Source organism: Pseudovirgaria hyperparasitica, assembly GCF_010093815.1.
Source record: "Pseudovirgaria hyperparasitica strain CBS 121739 unplaced genomic scaffold EJ05scaffold_14, whole genome shotgun sequence".
In the NCBI taxonomy this organism is placed as follows: Eukaryota; Fungi; Ascomycota; class Dothideomycetes; order Acrospermales; family Acrospermaceae; genus Pseudovirgaria; species Pseudovirgaria hyperparasitica.
In genome coordinates this window covers 489,208-500,757 of record NW_022985562.1, presented here as the reverse complement: position 1 = coordinate 500,757, position 11,550 = coordinate 489,208, and the positions used below count along the sequence as shown (strand labels likewise).

The following is an 11,550-nucleotide window of genomic DNA, read 5'->3' as shown; positions in this document are numbered from 1 at the left end:
ATGCGTATATTCACGCAGTCTTATCCCTACGCTTCCTACATTCACCTTCTCAATTACAATGTCCAAGTGAAATGTTCCTGTCTCTTTGCGAGACTAGTTAAGAGTTCATCCGGGGGTAGCTCCGACCCTGCTTTCCCATATTAAACATTAAGATACTTTTGGACAGTTCTCTCCCTACTCCCTCATTCTGGATTACTTTGGAATCTCACCCCAACGATCACAATCCTGGTACTTACTTCACTGTTAAGCTCATCGCAAGACGAACAAGTCCCACAATGACTACAGCCTTCCCAAGTAGCCTAGAGGCGGCAATGCAAGTGGCTACCTATATACTGTCTTCTTCAGTCCATGTACCAGCGGACTTTCCCGGTAGGCTGGTGCGCACTGAAACCGCGACAGGGGCAGTCAAAATCAGCATTATCTCAACGATGCGGCGAGGAAACCCGATGGTAAATTGTGCACCTGCTAGTTGATGTAGACACTGACTCGTTAAACAGAGACCTTCTGGAAAAGATAGCGATGACAACACCCAGACAGTACACCACATGCCGCACTACCAGACTGCGCGCTTACACCAACCAGGGCTCATTGCCAGTTCAATCGTATCGTTCACCGCTGATCCATATGTACTCATATATTGACACCAATTCTGCAATAGGTTCCAGAGCAAGCTCATGTCGGCCTGATGGCGCTGCCACGTGAGTTACGCGACGAGATCTACTTCCACGCACTTGTCCCCTCGTATCCAGTCAAGATACTTCGTGCCCACAACCCACTTGGCCGCCCTGGTTCCACCAATGATGGCACTCGATATAACGTTAACCTCAATCTCACGATGATCAACAGCGTAGTCCGGGACGAAACCCTGCGAGTCTTCTACACCCACAACAGCTTCACCTTGCCAACACTACCATGCCCTCTTTCTCCGCTCTTCAAATCGACGGTTCGCGCTGTTGAGATCTTCTTCAGCAATGCCGACAGCCCGCACACCGAGCCAGCCCTCACCCTCAACCCCGACCATATGGTGCTAACCCTTGACCCGATTACGGGTTTGATCAGCTACCAGGAGCCAGACGAACTATATGAGGCTGATCAGATCCAAGGTAGCCGGTTCCTGAACTCGGCTTGGAGTAGCAAATTTGGCGCTCTGCGGAATCTGATCAGTCTCCGCAGCATCACCATCAATGTCCAGAGCTGCTTTTGGAGGGATGGGCTGACTCGTGCGGTGCGGACAGTGGTCAGCATGATGCTCGGTCATGTTCTCGAAAGGGGGAAGAGGGGCATGGGAGGGTGTGATCTCCACATCGAAGGAATGACCTCTGCGGAGGCTGATGACATGGAGTTACGGTGGGCGGAGTAGGGGCTGTCATGTACTATCATGGTCGATAATCCCGAGTGGCTAGTATCATATCACCAAGTCCAGATCCATCGCGGTACTAGGAAAACATATGATAATCTGAAATTCCTACTTTTCTCCTCGTGTGTGTGTGATGTATGGTTGATACTTCGCAGTGAGTGACCAAGTTTTGAACGATGTATGGCACAATACAACTTGCTTTGTGCTGGTATTTCATAATATCCCGGGTTGAGCATCTAGTATATCTGGTAGAGACATGATGATGATATAATTGAACAATTATCAAATTCCACATGACTAGGCACGTATCAGTGGTTAAACTGTTTGTCCCGCCAGCTACATACTTAAAATTCACTATAAATTGCGAGAATGGGTCGTTGCCAGGTCACAGAGCATCTAGTTTTCGGCTTTCCATCAGCCAGTCTACAGGATCTATCGAGTTATATATTACACAAATAGGTACATTAACCCAGCAAGGCTCCATTCTCACCCAGCCCATCATTCCACGGCAGCATAACCTGATTTTCATACCCAGGACAACACCTCACCTTTTCCGGAGGTTGGTCATCCCACACGATCCTCTCTCCCTCGTCAACCATCAACCATCGACTCACAAACCCCTTGGACCCCTTCACCTTACGCGCCCAGTAATCGCTATACTCCACATTCACACTCGGCACCACCGCAATCCTTCCCAGTCCCGCAGCCCACAGATCCTTCGCGAACAACGTCGGCTCGCCCTGCACACACTCTCCCGGCGACGGGCCTCGAAATCGCACACGCCGCAACACATCTCCGCGAATCGCGACTCCGCCGTTCCAGCAGCTAAACACCTGAAACGGCGTGCCAGACTCCAGATCCTCGCGTGCCCGTGCATTGGCCGGGAAGAGCTCGTTGGCGTACTCCCAGCTGCCGTCAAGGGGGATATGGAAGAAGGTCTCGCCGCGCATGTCACGTGCGATCCAGACGTCGTAGAAGGTTGGCGTGGGTCCGACGAAGGTCCAGTCCATGCCGCAGGTCATGCTTGCGTGTTGGTAGATGAGTTGGTGGGTGAGCTCGAGGATGTCTTCGGCGCAGAAGGCGATGTCGTTAAGGAAGAGGACGGTGGTGCTATCAAGCGTGCCGGGCCTCTCTAATAGAGGAGTGAGCGCGAGGTTGCGTAGTGCAGCGAGCTGGGCGATGCGGTCGCCAGTGTGTGAGTCGATGGAGCTACGGACGAGGTGGTATTCGAGGCCGAGATGAGAAAGGGATTTCCGGAGAGCGTGGAGGATTTCGTAAGTACCGTCGTGAGAGTGGCCCTCGACAATGGAGAGAACACATTTGTGCGGCCCAAGAAATTCGACTGCTTCAATGATGGAACTGAGCAGTCTGGGTAAGATAGAGATGCTGTTACGAAGGTTGAGAGCGAAGAAAAACTTGTGTTCTGACGATGTGTAGAGGTATGTGTAGCGATCTTTGTCGGGTTCGGGACATTCTAGCATAGAGAAGAGATTGGATAGTCTTGGTTCCATGATAGCTGAGACATAAGCGGGCGCAATATCCAGGGCCGTCTGATTGAGTGGCTGTGAACCCGATCCGATTGCAGGGGTGCCGATGTTGATAATGCTGGATGGAGCAGAATCTTGAAGTTTGTATAGCGAAATCAAGATACAGGCGACGAGAAAAAGAAGGATTCTACCACGGTGGCGTCTCGGCGATCGCCATCTCCACGAATTAGATGAAGACATACAGGCGACATACCGACCGTATCGACAGATACATCTATTTGGTGATCTTGATGATGACCTTTTTCGACATTGAATTCACAAAGTTCCCGCCCGGATCTGGTTTAGGGGTAGAGTCGTGACCAAATAAACATATCAGGATCAAAACTTCTTCACATGTGATTTTTTGATACGCCACAAGGTATGACGTCCGACGTCTCCTCGTGTGCGTAAATACCTCCACAATCTGCTCAGCTCGCGAGCAATCAACAGCTCCTAACCAGAACGTTTTACAATAGTGACGCGATCGCTCACCCGGACGTGTCCTCCTAGAAACTCTCACGGACTCTTCCAGCATGGCCGAAAAGTACATTCTCAAGGTCACGGCCGGCCCCACCTACGACGAATCCACGCAACACGACGTCGCTGTGAATGCACCTGAGCCCGTGAAGATTGACACCGAGAATCTGACTGCACAATTAAACGTGCGGATACAAAACTACCGTGGTCTACCCAAAGGCTCGCCATCCACTTCACCCTACTTCTCGCACGAGACTCACAAGTCCGACTTATACTCGATATCCTTCACCTTCACACCCAAGAAGACATACACGGGCGACGAGATTGTGTTCGGCAATGACTTTGACCATCCGATCAGAGACAGGCTACCATGGGGCTTTGGGACGGCGTTCAACTTTGTGAAGAAGTGGGTTGACCCTGGGCTGTATGGTGATCCGTATGCGGATGAGCCGCATTTGTATGGGCCTCTTTTGAGCAGTATTAATGTGCTGAGGATAGGAGAGAAGGGTTCAAAAGATGTGGATAAGATGGCAGAGAAGAGTGGCGATAAGGTGGACGGTGACGTAGTCGTCTTCGAGGAGGGAGCGGAAGGCGATGGCGCGACCGTAAGAGAGGAGCAGGGTATCCCAGAGCAGAGTGCTGCACGGATGAAGCACTTTTTGGGAGAAGACACAAGAAAAGATTTCAAATTCGAAGAGGGCCGGAGTTATGCCTGCGATTTCTTCAACCCCTACCTAGACTTCAACGGTAAGGGACAAGGTCTCCCATGGTCAACAATGGCGCGTGCTAACAGATTTCTTCAGATTTCTCGCTGAAGCTCCCGGTAATCACACTCTCAATAGTTAAACATTGGGATGGCCAGCCGCTGAGGTGCGTCTTTCTCCCACCCTCGCTTGCTCTTGTTCTTGCTTTTACACCCCAGTCGGGCTCTGCATTTTCCTTGCCACAACCCGTCTAACCCGCTAATCAGAACGCACACACTCAGATATGTCCTCAAGGATCGGACAGCAGACAAGCCCCTCTTCGTCATCATTCTTTCTCTCCTTCCGATAGATGAGCTTGGCGAGTCCGAGAAGGCAGACGTCAACACCACTGACACGGCTGCGGACTCGAATTTCAACACGAATGACGATGACCTCGACTAACGAAGTAAAGCATTTGGATACAGGGATCCCACATAGAGTCTCGATACCCATATAGAATATCAACTTAGATACAATGTTGAGATTGGAGATATGCTGCTTGTCTCACATTTTCAAGCCGCATAAGGGTCTGAATTTGGCCCTGCATACGTTCGAGACATGCATCACGACTTGCTTTAGTCATTCAGAACGCCGTAGAGACACGGAAATTGATGTCCCATGGTAAAGAATTCTCACAGGACCAGCTTTCTCCTCGTTTATCGGTATCATGCTCAAACACAACAGCCCCAGTAGCATATACAGTTGTCAGTCTGATCTGCAGGTGTATAGCTTACTAGAACCATATAGCCTGTAGGCCCTGCCCCGGGATTGAGGCATATTCTTGTCTACACCAGCAAGCTTCATCTTGATTACCAATACCACTCTCCTAGGCACATTCTTGACATGGCTCGCGGAATTGCCAGAGAGCTTTTTTCCGGTTACCTAACTAATTCAGTGAGTTCGGTTGAGCGCTCTATGCACATGTCCGTGGCCCCCTTCTCAAGGATCCGGGAACCACGCCAAGAAAGCCTTACACACTGATGAACTCATCTATATCAACTCGTTGATAATAGCTGATATGGCCAAAGTCCTCCCAGTACTGCGCGATCCGGTTTTCAGAGACCAGAATGAGCTGTGAGGTGATATACTCGTCTACAGGAAGTTAGCTTCTCTACATTAGTATTCATATCTTGAGGTACTGACCGTCCCGGTAGCCATGAGAGGCAATGTGACCGACGCTCTTCAACACACGAGCACCCTCGAACAGTTCCTCGGTTGCAATGCGTATTAGACCTTCGTCGCCTATGTCAGGCGCTATGAACGTATACTCGCCGCGCTGGACATTGATGTCTCCCGTAATCTTCACGGCCTCGAGCCGGCCCGTGTAGATATCCTCAGACTCTGTGCTCGTCGACGACGTTCCACCTCGCGAAGTTCTGTCTTCACCTCCACCAAACACTGTGGCACTCAGTCGAGTGTCCGGCGCTGTTTCATTTCTTCGGTCTTTTCGCTTTGCGAGACCCCGTAATACACCCTCTGGGAGGGGCTGAGGATCATCTGGTTGTAAAACCACCAAGAATTCACATCCATGGCCTGAGTAGTCACCGACCCAGATGCCGCGCCACGGTTTTTGCTTTGTCGGCGTATATGCTTCAACGGGAAGAGTGGCCCAGGCAGTTACTGTGTCTTTCACTGGGGGAAACCCACTGAAAGTGCTCATTTGCATAGACGTGTGTAGGCGAAACGTGCTTTCACTCATTTGAGACAAAGTCTCTGGTCTGTGCCCAGAACCGGAAAAGTTGGTAAGTGAATCCGTTCGACAGCGCTCGTTGGCGGGCAAAATGGCCGGTGGCCACATTTGAGAGCTGGGTGACATGACATGTGGCCATGGTTTGGCCAGCATGAAGGACGATTGCATATGAACTCTCGGTTCTACCTGTCGTTGTGCCATGCGGACTGGCTGTCCCAGTTTCGGTGATGCTGATGATCGAGCCCTCAAAGAAGCAGCATCGATATGGATTACCGGAGTTGTCAGATCAAGGTTGACTTTAGGGTCGAATCTGTGGATTATGACATCAGGTGCCCATTTCCAAAACTCGAAACTTTTCGGTCCGCGATCTGCGAAAAGTGTGTTTCCGACGATGGCTCTTGTTTGTGTATCATATCTACATATGATTAGATTTCCCACATACCGAGAATCCGAGAACCATATCTTTTGTCGCGTTAGAAAGACGAACGGGTGTAGCACGGTAAGTGCATGTCGGTATGAAGCAACCGATTCGTGATCGAAGTTTGTGGCGCCAGGAATGTTGGCCTTTATCAGTGGAATCCAGATCGTGTCTTTGAGTACGTGTGAATGAAGCAATCTGCAAACAAGAGCCGTCTGGACCAAATCTAGACTGTCCAGGAAGGAAAGGACGTTATCGATTAGTTCCGCAGGTAATGTAGTCAACAAGAGGCGATCTTGCGCTGTTCGAGACTCGTTTTTCATTGCACGCGTGAGTGAGTAGAAGTCAAATGAACAAGGGAGTGGCTTAATCGTATCGGCAAGAAAGTGACAGAACAGATTTGATACCGTGGACTACCTGTTGGAGCGACGGTGTATTGAAGTAGTGTTTGCCACGCGACAAAGAGAAGCCAAGCTGAGACCAGACGCTAGATGATGTGGAGACTCGGCGAGAGACCATCAATTGCCATAATTGTAAGGTGTAGATCAAGCTTCTAGGGCATTTCTGTTAGCTGGAGTTCAAAATGCTGGGCCCAAGTGTATGCAACTCGTTTGGGTCTTGGGTACAGGGTTAACGGGAGCACTAGGTGATGGTCGATCGGCGACATCCATACCTAGACAATACACACGACTAGGGCTTTCGTTCCAGAAGGGGAAGGTGCAGGCTATGATATAAAGTGCTGTAGTGGTCGTACCTCGGAGTTCTAATATGGACACTACAATCATGAAGATTCTACAGGAGACAAAAATCATGAGAGTGCTACAGGAGGCAAAAGAGGTGGTAGCGATATCGGATCTGGGGCTCTTACATGGTTTTTTGGTGCTGGTGCTTCTCAGTGGAATAAAGATGATTCCAATATCGAATGGACGAAAGGACAGTCTCTTCTGATATGGTCAGATGAGATTTTATACTGTCAAAGAGCAATGAATCATCGGGACCGAGTCGAATCATACATTATTAACAACTCCTGGGTTGGTGCCAAGTGAGATGCCTTGGGAAGCTATACTGTATTGGGCTAGAAACCATCAGCTTAATCGATAAGAGGTGGACATCACACAACATGACGCCACTGCTCACGCTTCTCCGCAAAAGTTCCTTGTATGCGATCGTAGCAATGATATGAGACTTATTTCCTTTCAATCCTCCATCGCCACACCTGAACGTCTGACATTTCTCTCTCTCCTTGTAGTGCCGCTTCTGTACATGCTTCTCTCCCAATTCGCTTTTCGACTGCTGCAACCACCACGCCTGATGCGACTAGCCCAAATGGCTGCTCATCTCTCGACCAGCGCCACGAACACCTCTGCTAGATCTGCTGCGTCTATACGCGAGATACCCAAGTCCAATGTATTCACTTCGCACCTGCCACCTGATGAAAAGTTCCCGACCCCACAATCTTCGCATTCCGCCACTCGTGAGAAGCTTGGTCCCCGTATAGTCAAGAATGCCATGTATACATTCATACGGCCCGAGGGCACACAGGATCCTGAGCTTTTGGCAGTTAGCAAAGCAGCGCTAAAAGACCTGGGAATTCAAGAAGACGACGTAAAGAGTCCGGACTTTTTGGACACGGTCAGTGGGAACAAGATCATAGCATGGGATGAGGAAAAGCAGGAAGGCGTGTATCCGTGGGCGCAGTGCTATGGAGGCTATCAGTTTGGCCAGTGGGCTGGACAGCTCGGTGATGGTCGTGCGATATCGTTATTCGAGACTACAAATCCAGCTGGTACGCGATATGAGGTGCAGCTCAAGGGTGCTGGCATGACCCCGTACTCAAGATTCGCCGATGGCAAAGCAGTGTTTCGGTCGAGCTTGAGGGAGTTTGTAGTCTCGGAGTATCTAAACGCAATCGGTATCAAGTCTACGCGTGCGTTGTCGCTGACATATGCCCCGAAAGCGAGGGTTGTTCGCGAGCGCATCGAGCCTGGTTCGATAGTCGCTCGATTTGCACAAACTTGGCTACGACTGGGGACGTTTGATCTCCTGCGTGCAAGAGGTGATCGCAAACTATTAAGACAACTTGCCGACTATGTCGCAGAGCACGTATTTGGTGGATGGGACAACCTCCCGGCAAAGCTTCCGGCAGGAGAGGTTGAGACGACGGCCACACAAGCAATCTCAGGGGTATCCAAAGACACCATTGAAGGTGCTGGCAAAGATGCTGAAAACAGGTATACGCGCCTCTATCGTCACATTGTCCGCTTGAATGCGCAAACAGTTGCATGGTGGCAGGCATACGGCTTCATGAACGGCGTGCTAAACACTGATAATACCTCCGTGCTCGGACTATCCATCGACTTCGGTCCCTTTGCATTCATGGACCAGTTCGACCCATCTTACACACCCAACCACGACGACCATATGCTCCGATATAGCTATCGCAATCAACCAACGATAATATGGTGGAACCTCGTCCGCACTGGCGAAGCCTTTGGTGAGCTCATCGGCTCCGGCGCGCAATGCGACGACCAGGAATTTGTTGACGAAGGTGTGCGCAAGGAAGCGGCAGATGAGCTAGTCAGCCGTGCGGAGAACCTGATTGAGAAGATTGGCGAGGAATTCAAAGCCGTCTTTATGGCGGAGTACAAGAAGCTGATGACGGCTCGATTGGGGCTGAAGACGCAGACCGAAGGCGATTTCAAGGAGCTGTACTCGGAGCTGCTGGATGCCATGGAAGCGCTGGAACTCGATTTCAATCAGACCTTCAGATGTCTCTCGGGCGTAAGGCTGGCTGATGTTGCGGACGACGAGAAGCGGAAAGAGACTGCGAAGGGATTCTTCCACCCTGACGGCGTCGGCGCTGGCAACAAGATCGAAGACGGGCAGGTGCGGCTTAGCAAATGGCTCGAGAAATGGTCGAAGCGTGTTATCGAGGATTGGGGTGAGGGCAAGGATGCAGAGAGGTCTGCAGAGATGAGAATGGTCAATCCAAAGGTATGTCACCCCACGAGTGATCCTCAGCCCATACTGATGCTCGAATAGTTCGTTCCCCGGTCATGGATATTGGACGAAATCATCGAGCGAGTCGAGAAGCAAGGCGAACGCGGCGATCTGCTGGAAGGCACGATGAAAATGGCACTGAACCCCTTTGAAGACTCGTGGAGCTGGGACAATGCCACCGAAGAGCGATGGTGTGGTCCGGTACCCAAGTATAAAGGGTTGACGCAATGCAGTTGTAGCTCCTGATTCTGAGGCAGCTGGGTTGTGTTTATACTGTAATGCCGTGAAAATACCAGTCTAAGATTGCGATAGTGCGGCTTTCTCAGTCTTTCTCATTACTCCTAGGCCGTGCCCATTTATACTGTAAATGTACGACCATATGGATGTGGTATCGATCTGTAGGTCAGCGTGTATATATAATATTATGAGTACATGATAATGTAGGCATGTGAGTAAATGACTACATAGATGAGTGTGACTATCCGGATGCGAGTACATCAAGTCCATCAATAATACACAACACAAGCACATCACCACAAAAGCCACACGTAAACCACACAAACGACAATCCTTAATACATACATACATCACCATAAAAGCAAATTAGAACTGCTACATCATTCAACTACTCCAACTTCCTCCCCGAACCTCTCTACCCCTCCTTTCCCTCAACCACTCTCCTCCCCCTCAACCCACTCCCAAAAATATATCTCTCCATCCCTTAAAACAAACAAAGCACCACGCGAACAAACATGTTTCACGCCCTCCCGAGCGTTGTCCATCCGCCCGGGCTATCTATTCGTCCGGTCCCAAAAAAAATCCTGCTATCCCATCCCTCCCATCGAATCGAGCATCATGTACATAATGACTAACTCCTACAGCCCCAGCCCTGAACACTCAAGCCGCCAAAGCCGCTCAAAGAATGAATCCTCCAGCCCTGAAATCCCCAAAACCCCCAAGTTTGTAACTCCTCCATCCCCCGTCGAGACAGTTCCTAATTCCTCCAGCTCGTATATTCTAAGCCGGCGAGATGCCATTTTGAGACACCTCCCCCCCCCCTCTTCCCCCTTCGGCCCCTTCTCCACCTAGGTCCATTTCTGTCCCGTGTACCTATTCTAGCCTGGCTATTCTAGTTTGGTTATCCTATTCGAGCCCCGCTTGGTCCCACCCAGCATCGGGCAGGGCCACGCAAATCCCGATTTAGAAACTAAACATCGCAGGGGTAATAATATAAGAACGCGTGTGGGGACAAAACGTGGCGAGATAGCTTCAGGATTGGGATCAGGATCATGATCAGAAACAGTATTACGACCAGGACCCACGATCAGGAACGGGATTGTGGGTTTGGGGCCTGCCTGCAGTAACTGCAGTCAGTAGTGGAGTAGGTTGTAGCGAGCCTATATAAAAGCCCAGTCCAATACAGTCAGAGCAAACCAGCACAGTGCTCCACAGACGTTATGTGTTGTACGCTGTACTATATACATAGCATATTCCCACCAGCACTTTGATAACTTGGGGGCCAGAACACCCAGGAATGAAGAATTGGGGGCTGGCTGCCATGCAGGGCACACGACTGTCATGTCACGGCCCAAGGCTGTCATGTTACGACCCAGGGCTGTCACCCATGGCGGTTGTCGCGGTTCGGGATGGACAGATGGATGGATGGATGGAAATGCCTGCCTGTCAAGTGCATACCTACCTACCTACCATGCATACTACGACCGAAGAACAAAAAAAAACAATCCAACGATCCTGCCATGCTTCAGATCGTAGGATGCGAATACATGACTGTTTCGGGCCTCTTGATAGCCCTGAACTCATACGACTATGTGTGCAAAAATAGTAGTATAGCGGGCCAAGACAGATATCACAATGAGTACAGAAGAAGACAGTAGGATATGGAGCATTATAGGATTGTAGGATTATAGGATGTATGAACCTTCATCCAGGTATAGATATATAGCACACGCGTATATGATAATGGGCACATAATAATAATAATAATGGGCACATAATAATGAAAACACAACAATGAACAATGAGTACACAGTGATGAACAATGAGCACATAGTAATGAATAATGAGCACACAGTAATGAACAATGAGTACACAGTAATGAAAAATAAGCACACAACAATGAGCATGTAATAATGAGCACATAATAATAAACAATGCTCGCACATAATAATAATGAGCACACAACAATAATGAGCATATGATAATAATGAGCACACAACAATAAACAATGAGCATACAACAATAATAGAGACAACAACAATGGACACAGAACAATGGACACAACAACAATGGACACAACAACAATGGACACAACAACAATG

General features: G+C 49.6%; 5 protein-coding genes across 5 annotated transcripts; 3 read left to right on the top strand and 2 right to left on the bottom strand.

Moving 5' to 3' along the window:
• The first annotated feature begins 218 nt into the window (after positions 1-218).
• Positions 219-1,398, top strand: EJ05DRAFT_122853 (uncharacterized protein). Its single transcript, XM_033739085.1, has 2 exons — positions 219-449; positions 498-1,398. The coding sequence occupies exon 2, from the start codon at positions 686-688 to the stop codon at positions 1,358-1,360; it is 675 nt and encodes a 224-aa protein (XP_033597563.1). The 5' UTR covers positions 219-449; positions 498-685; the 3' UTR covers positions 1,361-1,398.
• A 341-nt stretch (positions 1,399-1,739) lies between these two features.
• EJ05DRAFT_478918 (uncharacterized protein) lies at positions 1,740-3,155 on the bottom strand. Its single transcript, XM_033744559.1, has one exon. The coding sequence runs from the start codon at positions 3,082-3,084 to the stop codon at positions 1,822-1,824; it is 1,263 nt and encodes a 420-aa protein (XP_033597562.1). The 5' UTR covers positions 3,085-3,155; the 3' UTR covers positions 1,740-1,821.
• Positions 3,156-3,269: 114 nt separating this feature from the next.
• EJ05DRAFT_532931 (DUF1769-domain-containing protein) lies at positions 3,270-4,505 on the top strand (the record flags this gene model as incomplete). Its single annotated transcript, XM_033749101.1, has 3 exons — positions 3,270-4,107; positions 4,164-4,230; positions 4,331-4,505. The coding sequence occupies exons 1-3, from the start codon at positions 3,417-3,419 to the stop codon at positions 4,503-4,505; spliced, it is 933 nt and encodes a 310-aa protein (XP_033597561.1). The 5' UTR covers positions 3,270-3,416.
• Positions 4,506-5,073: 568 nt separating this feature from the next.
• On the bottom strand, positions 5,074-6,534 carry EJ05DRAFT_503420 (uncharacterized protein; the record flags this gene model as incomplete). The annotated part of the gene is made up of 2 exons (XM_033747415.1): positions 5,074-5,195; positions 5,247-6,534. 2 exons carry the CDS (start codon positions 6,532-6,534, stop codon positions 5,074-5,076), a joined length of 1,410 nt encoding a protein of 469 aa, XP_033597560.1.
• Positions 6,535-7,355: 821 nt separating this feature from the next.
• On the top strand, positions 7,356-9,669 carry EJ05DRAFT_478916 (YdiU domain protein). Its single transcript, XM_033744558.1, has 2 exons — positions 7,356-9,205; positions 9,254-9,669. Exons 1-2 carry the CDS (start codon positions 7,538-7,540, stop codon positions 9,455-9,457), a joined length of 1,872 nt encoding a protein of 623 aa, XP_033597559.1. The 5' UTR covers positions 7,356-7,537; the 3' UTR covers positions 9,458-9,669.
• The last annotated feature ends 1,881 nt before the right edge of the window (positions 9,670-11,550 follow it).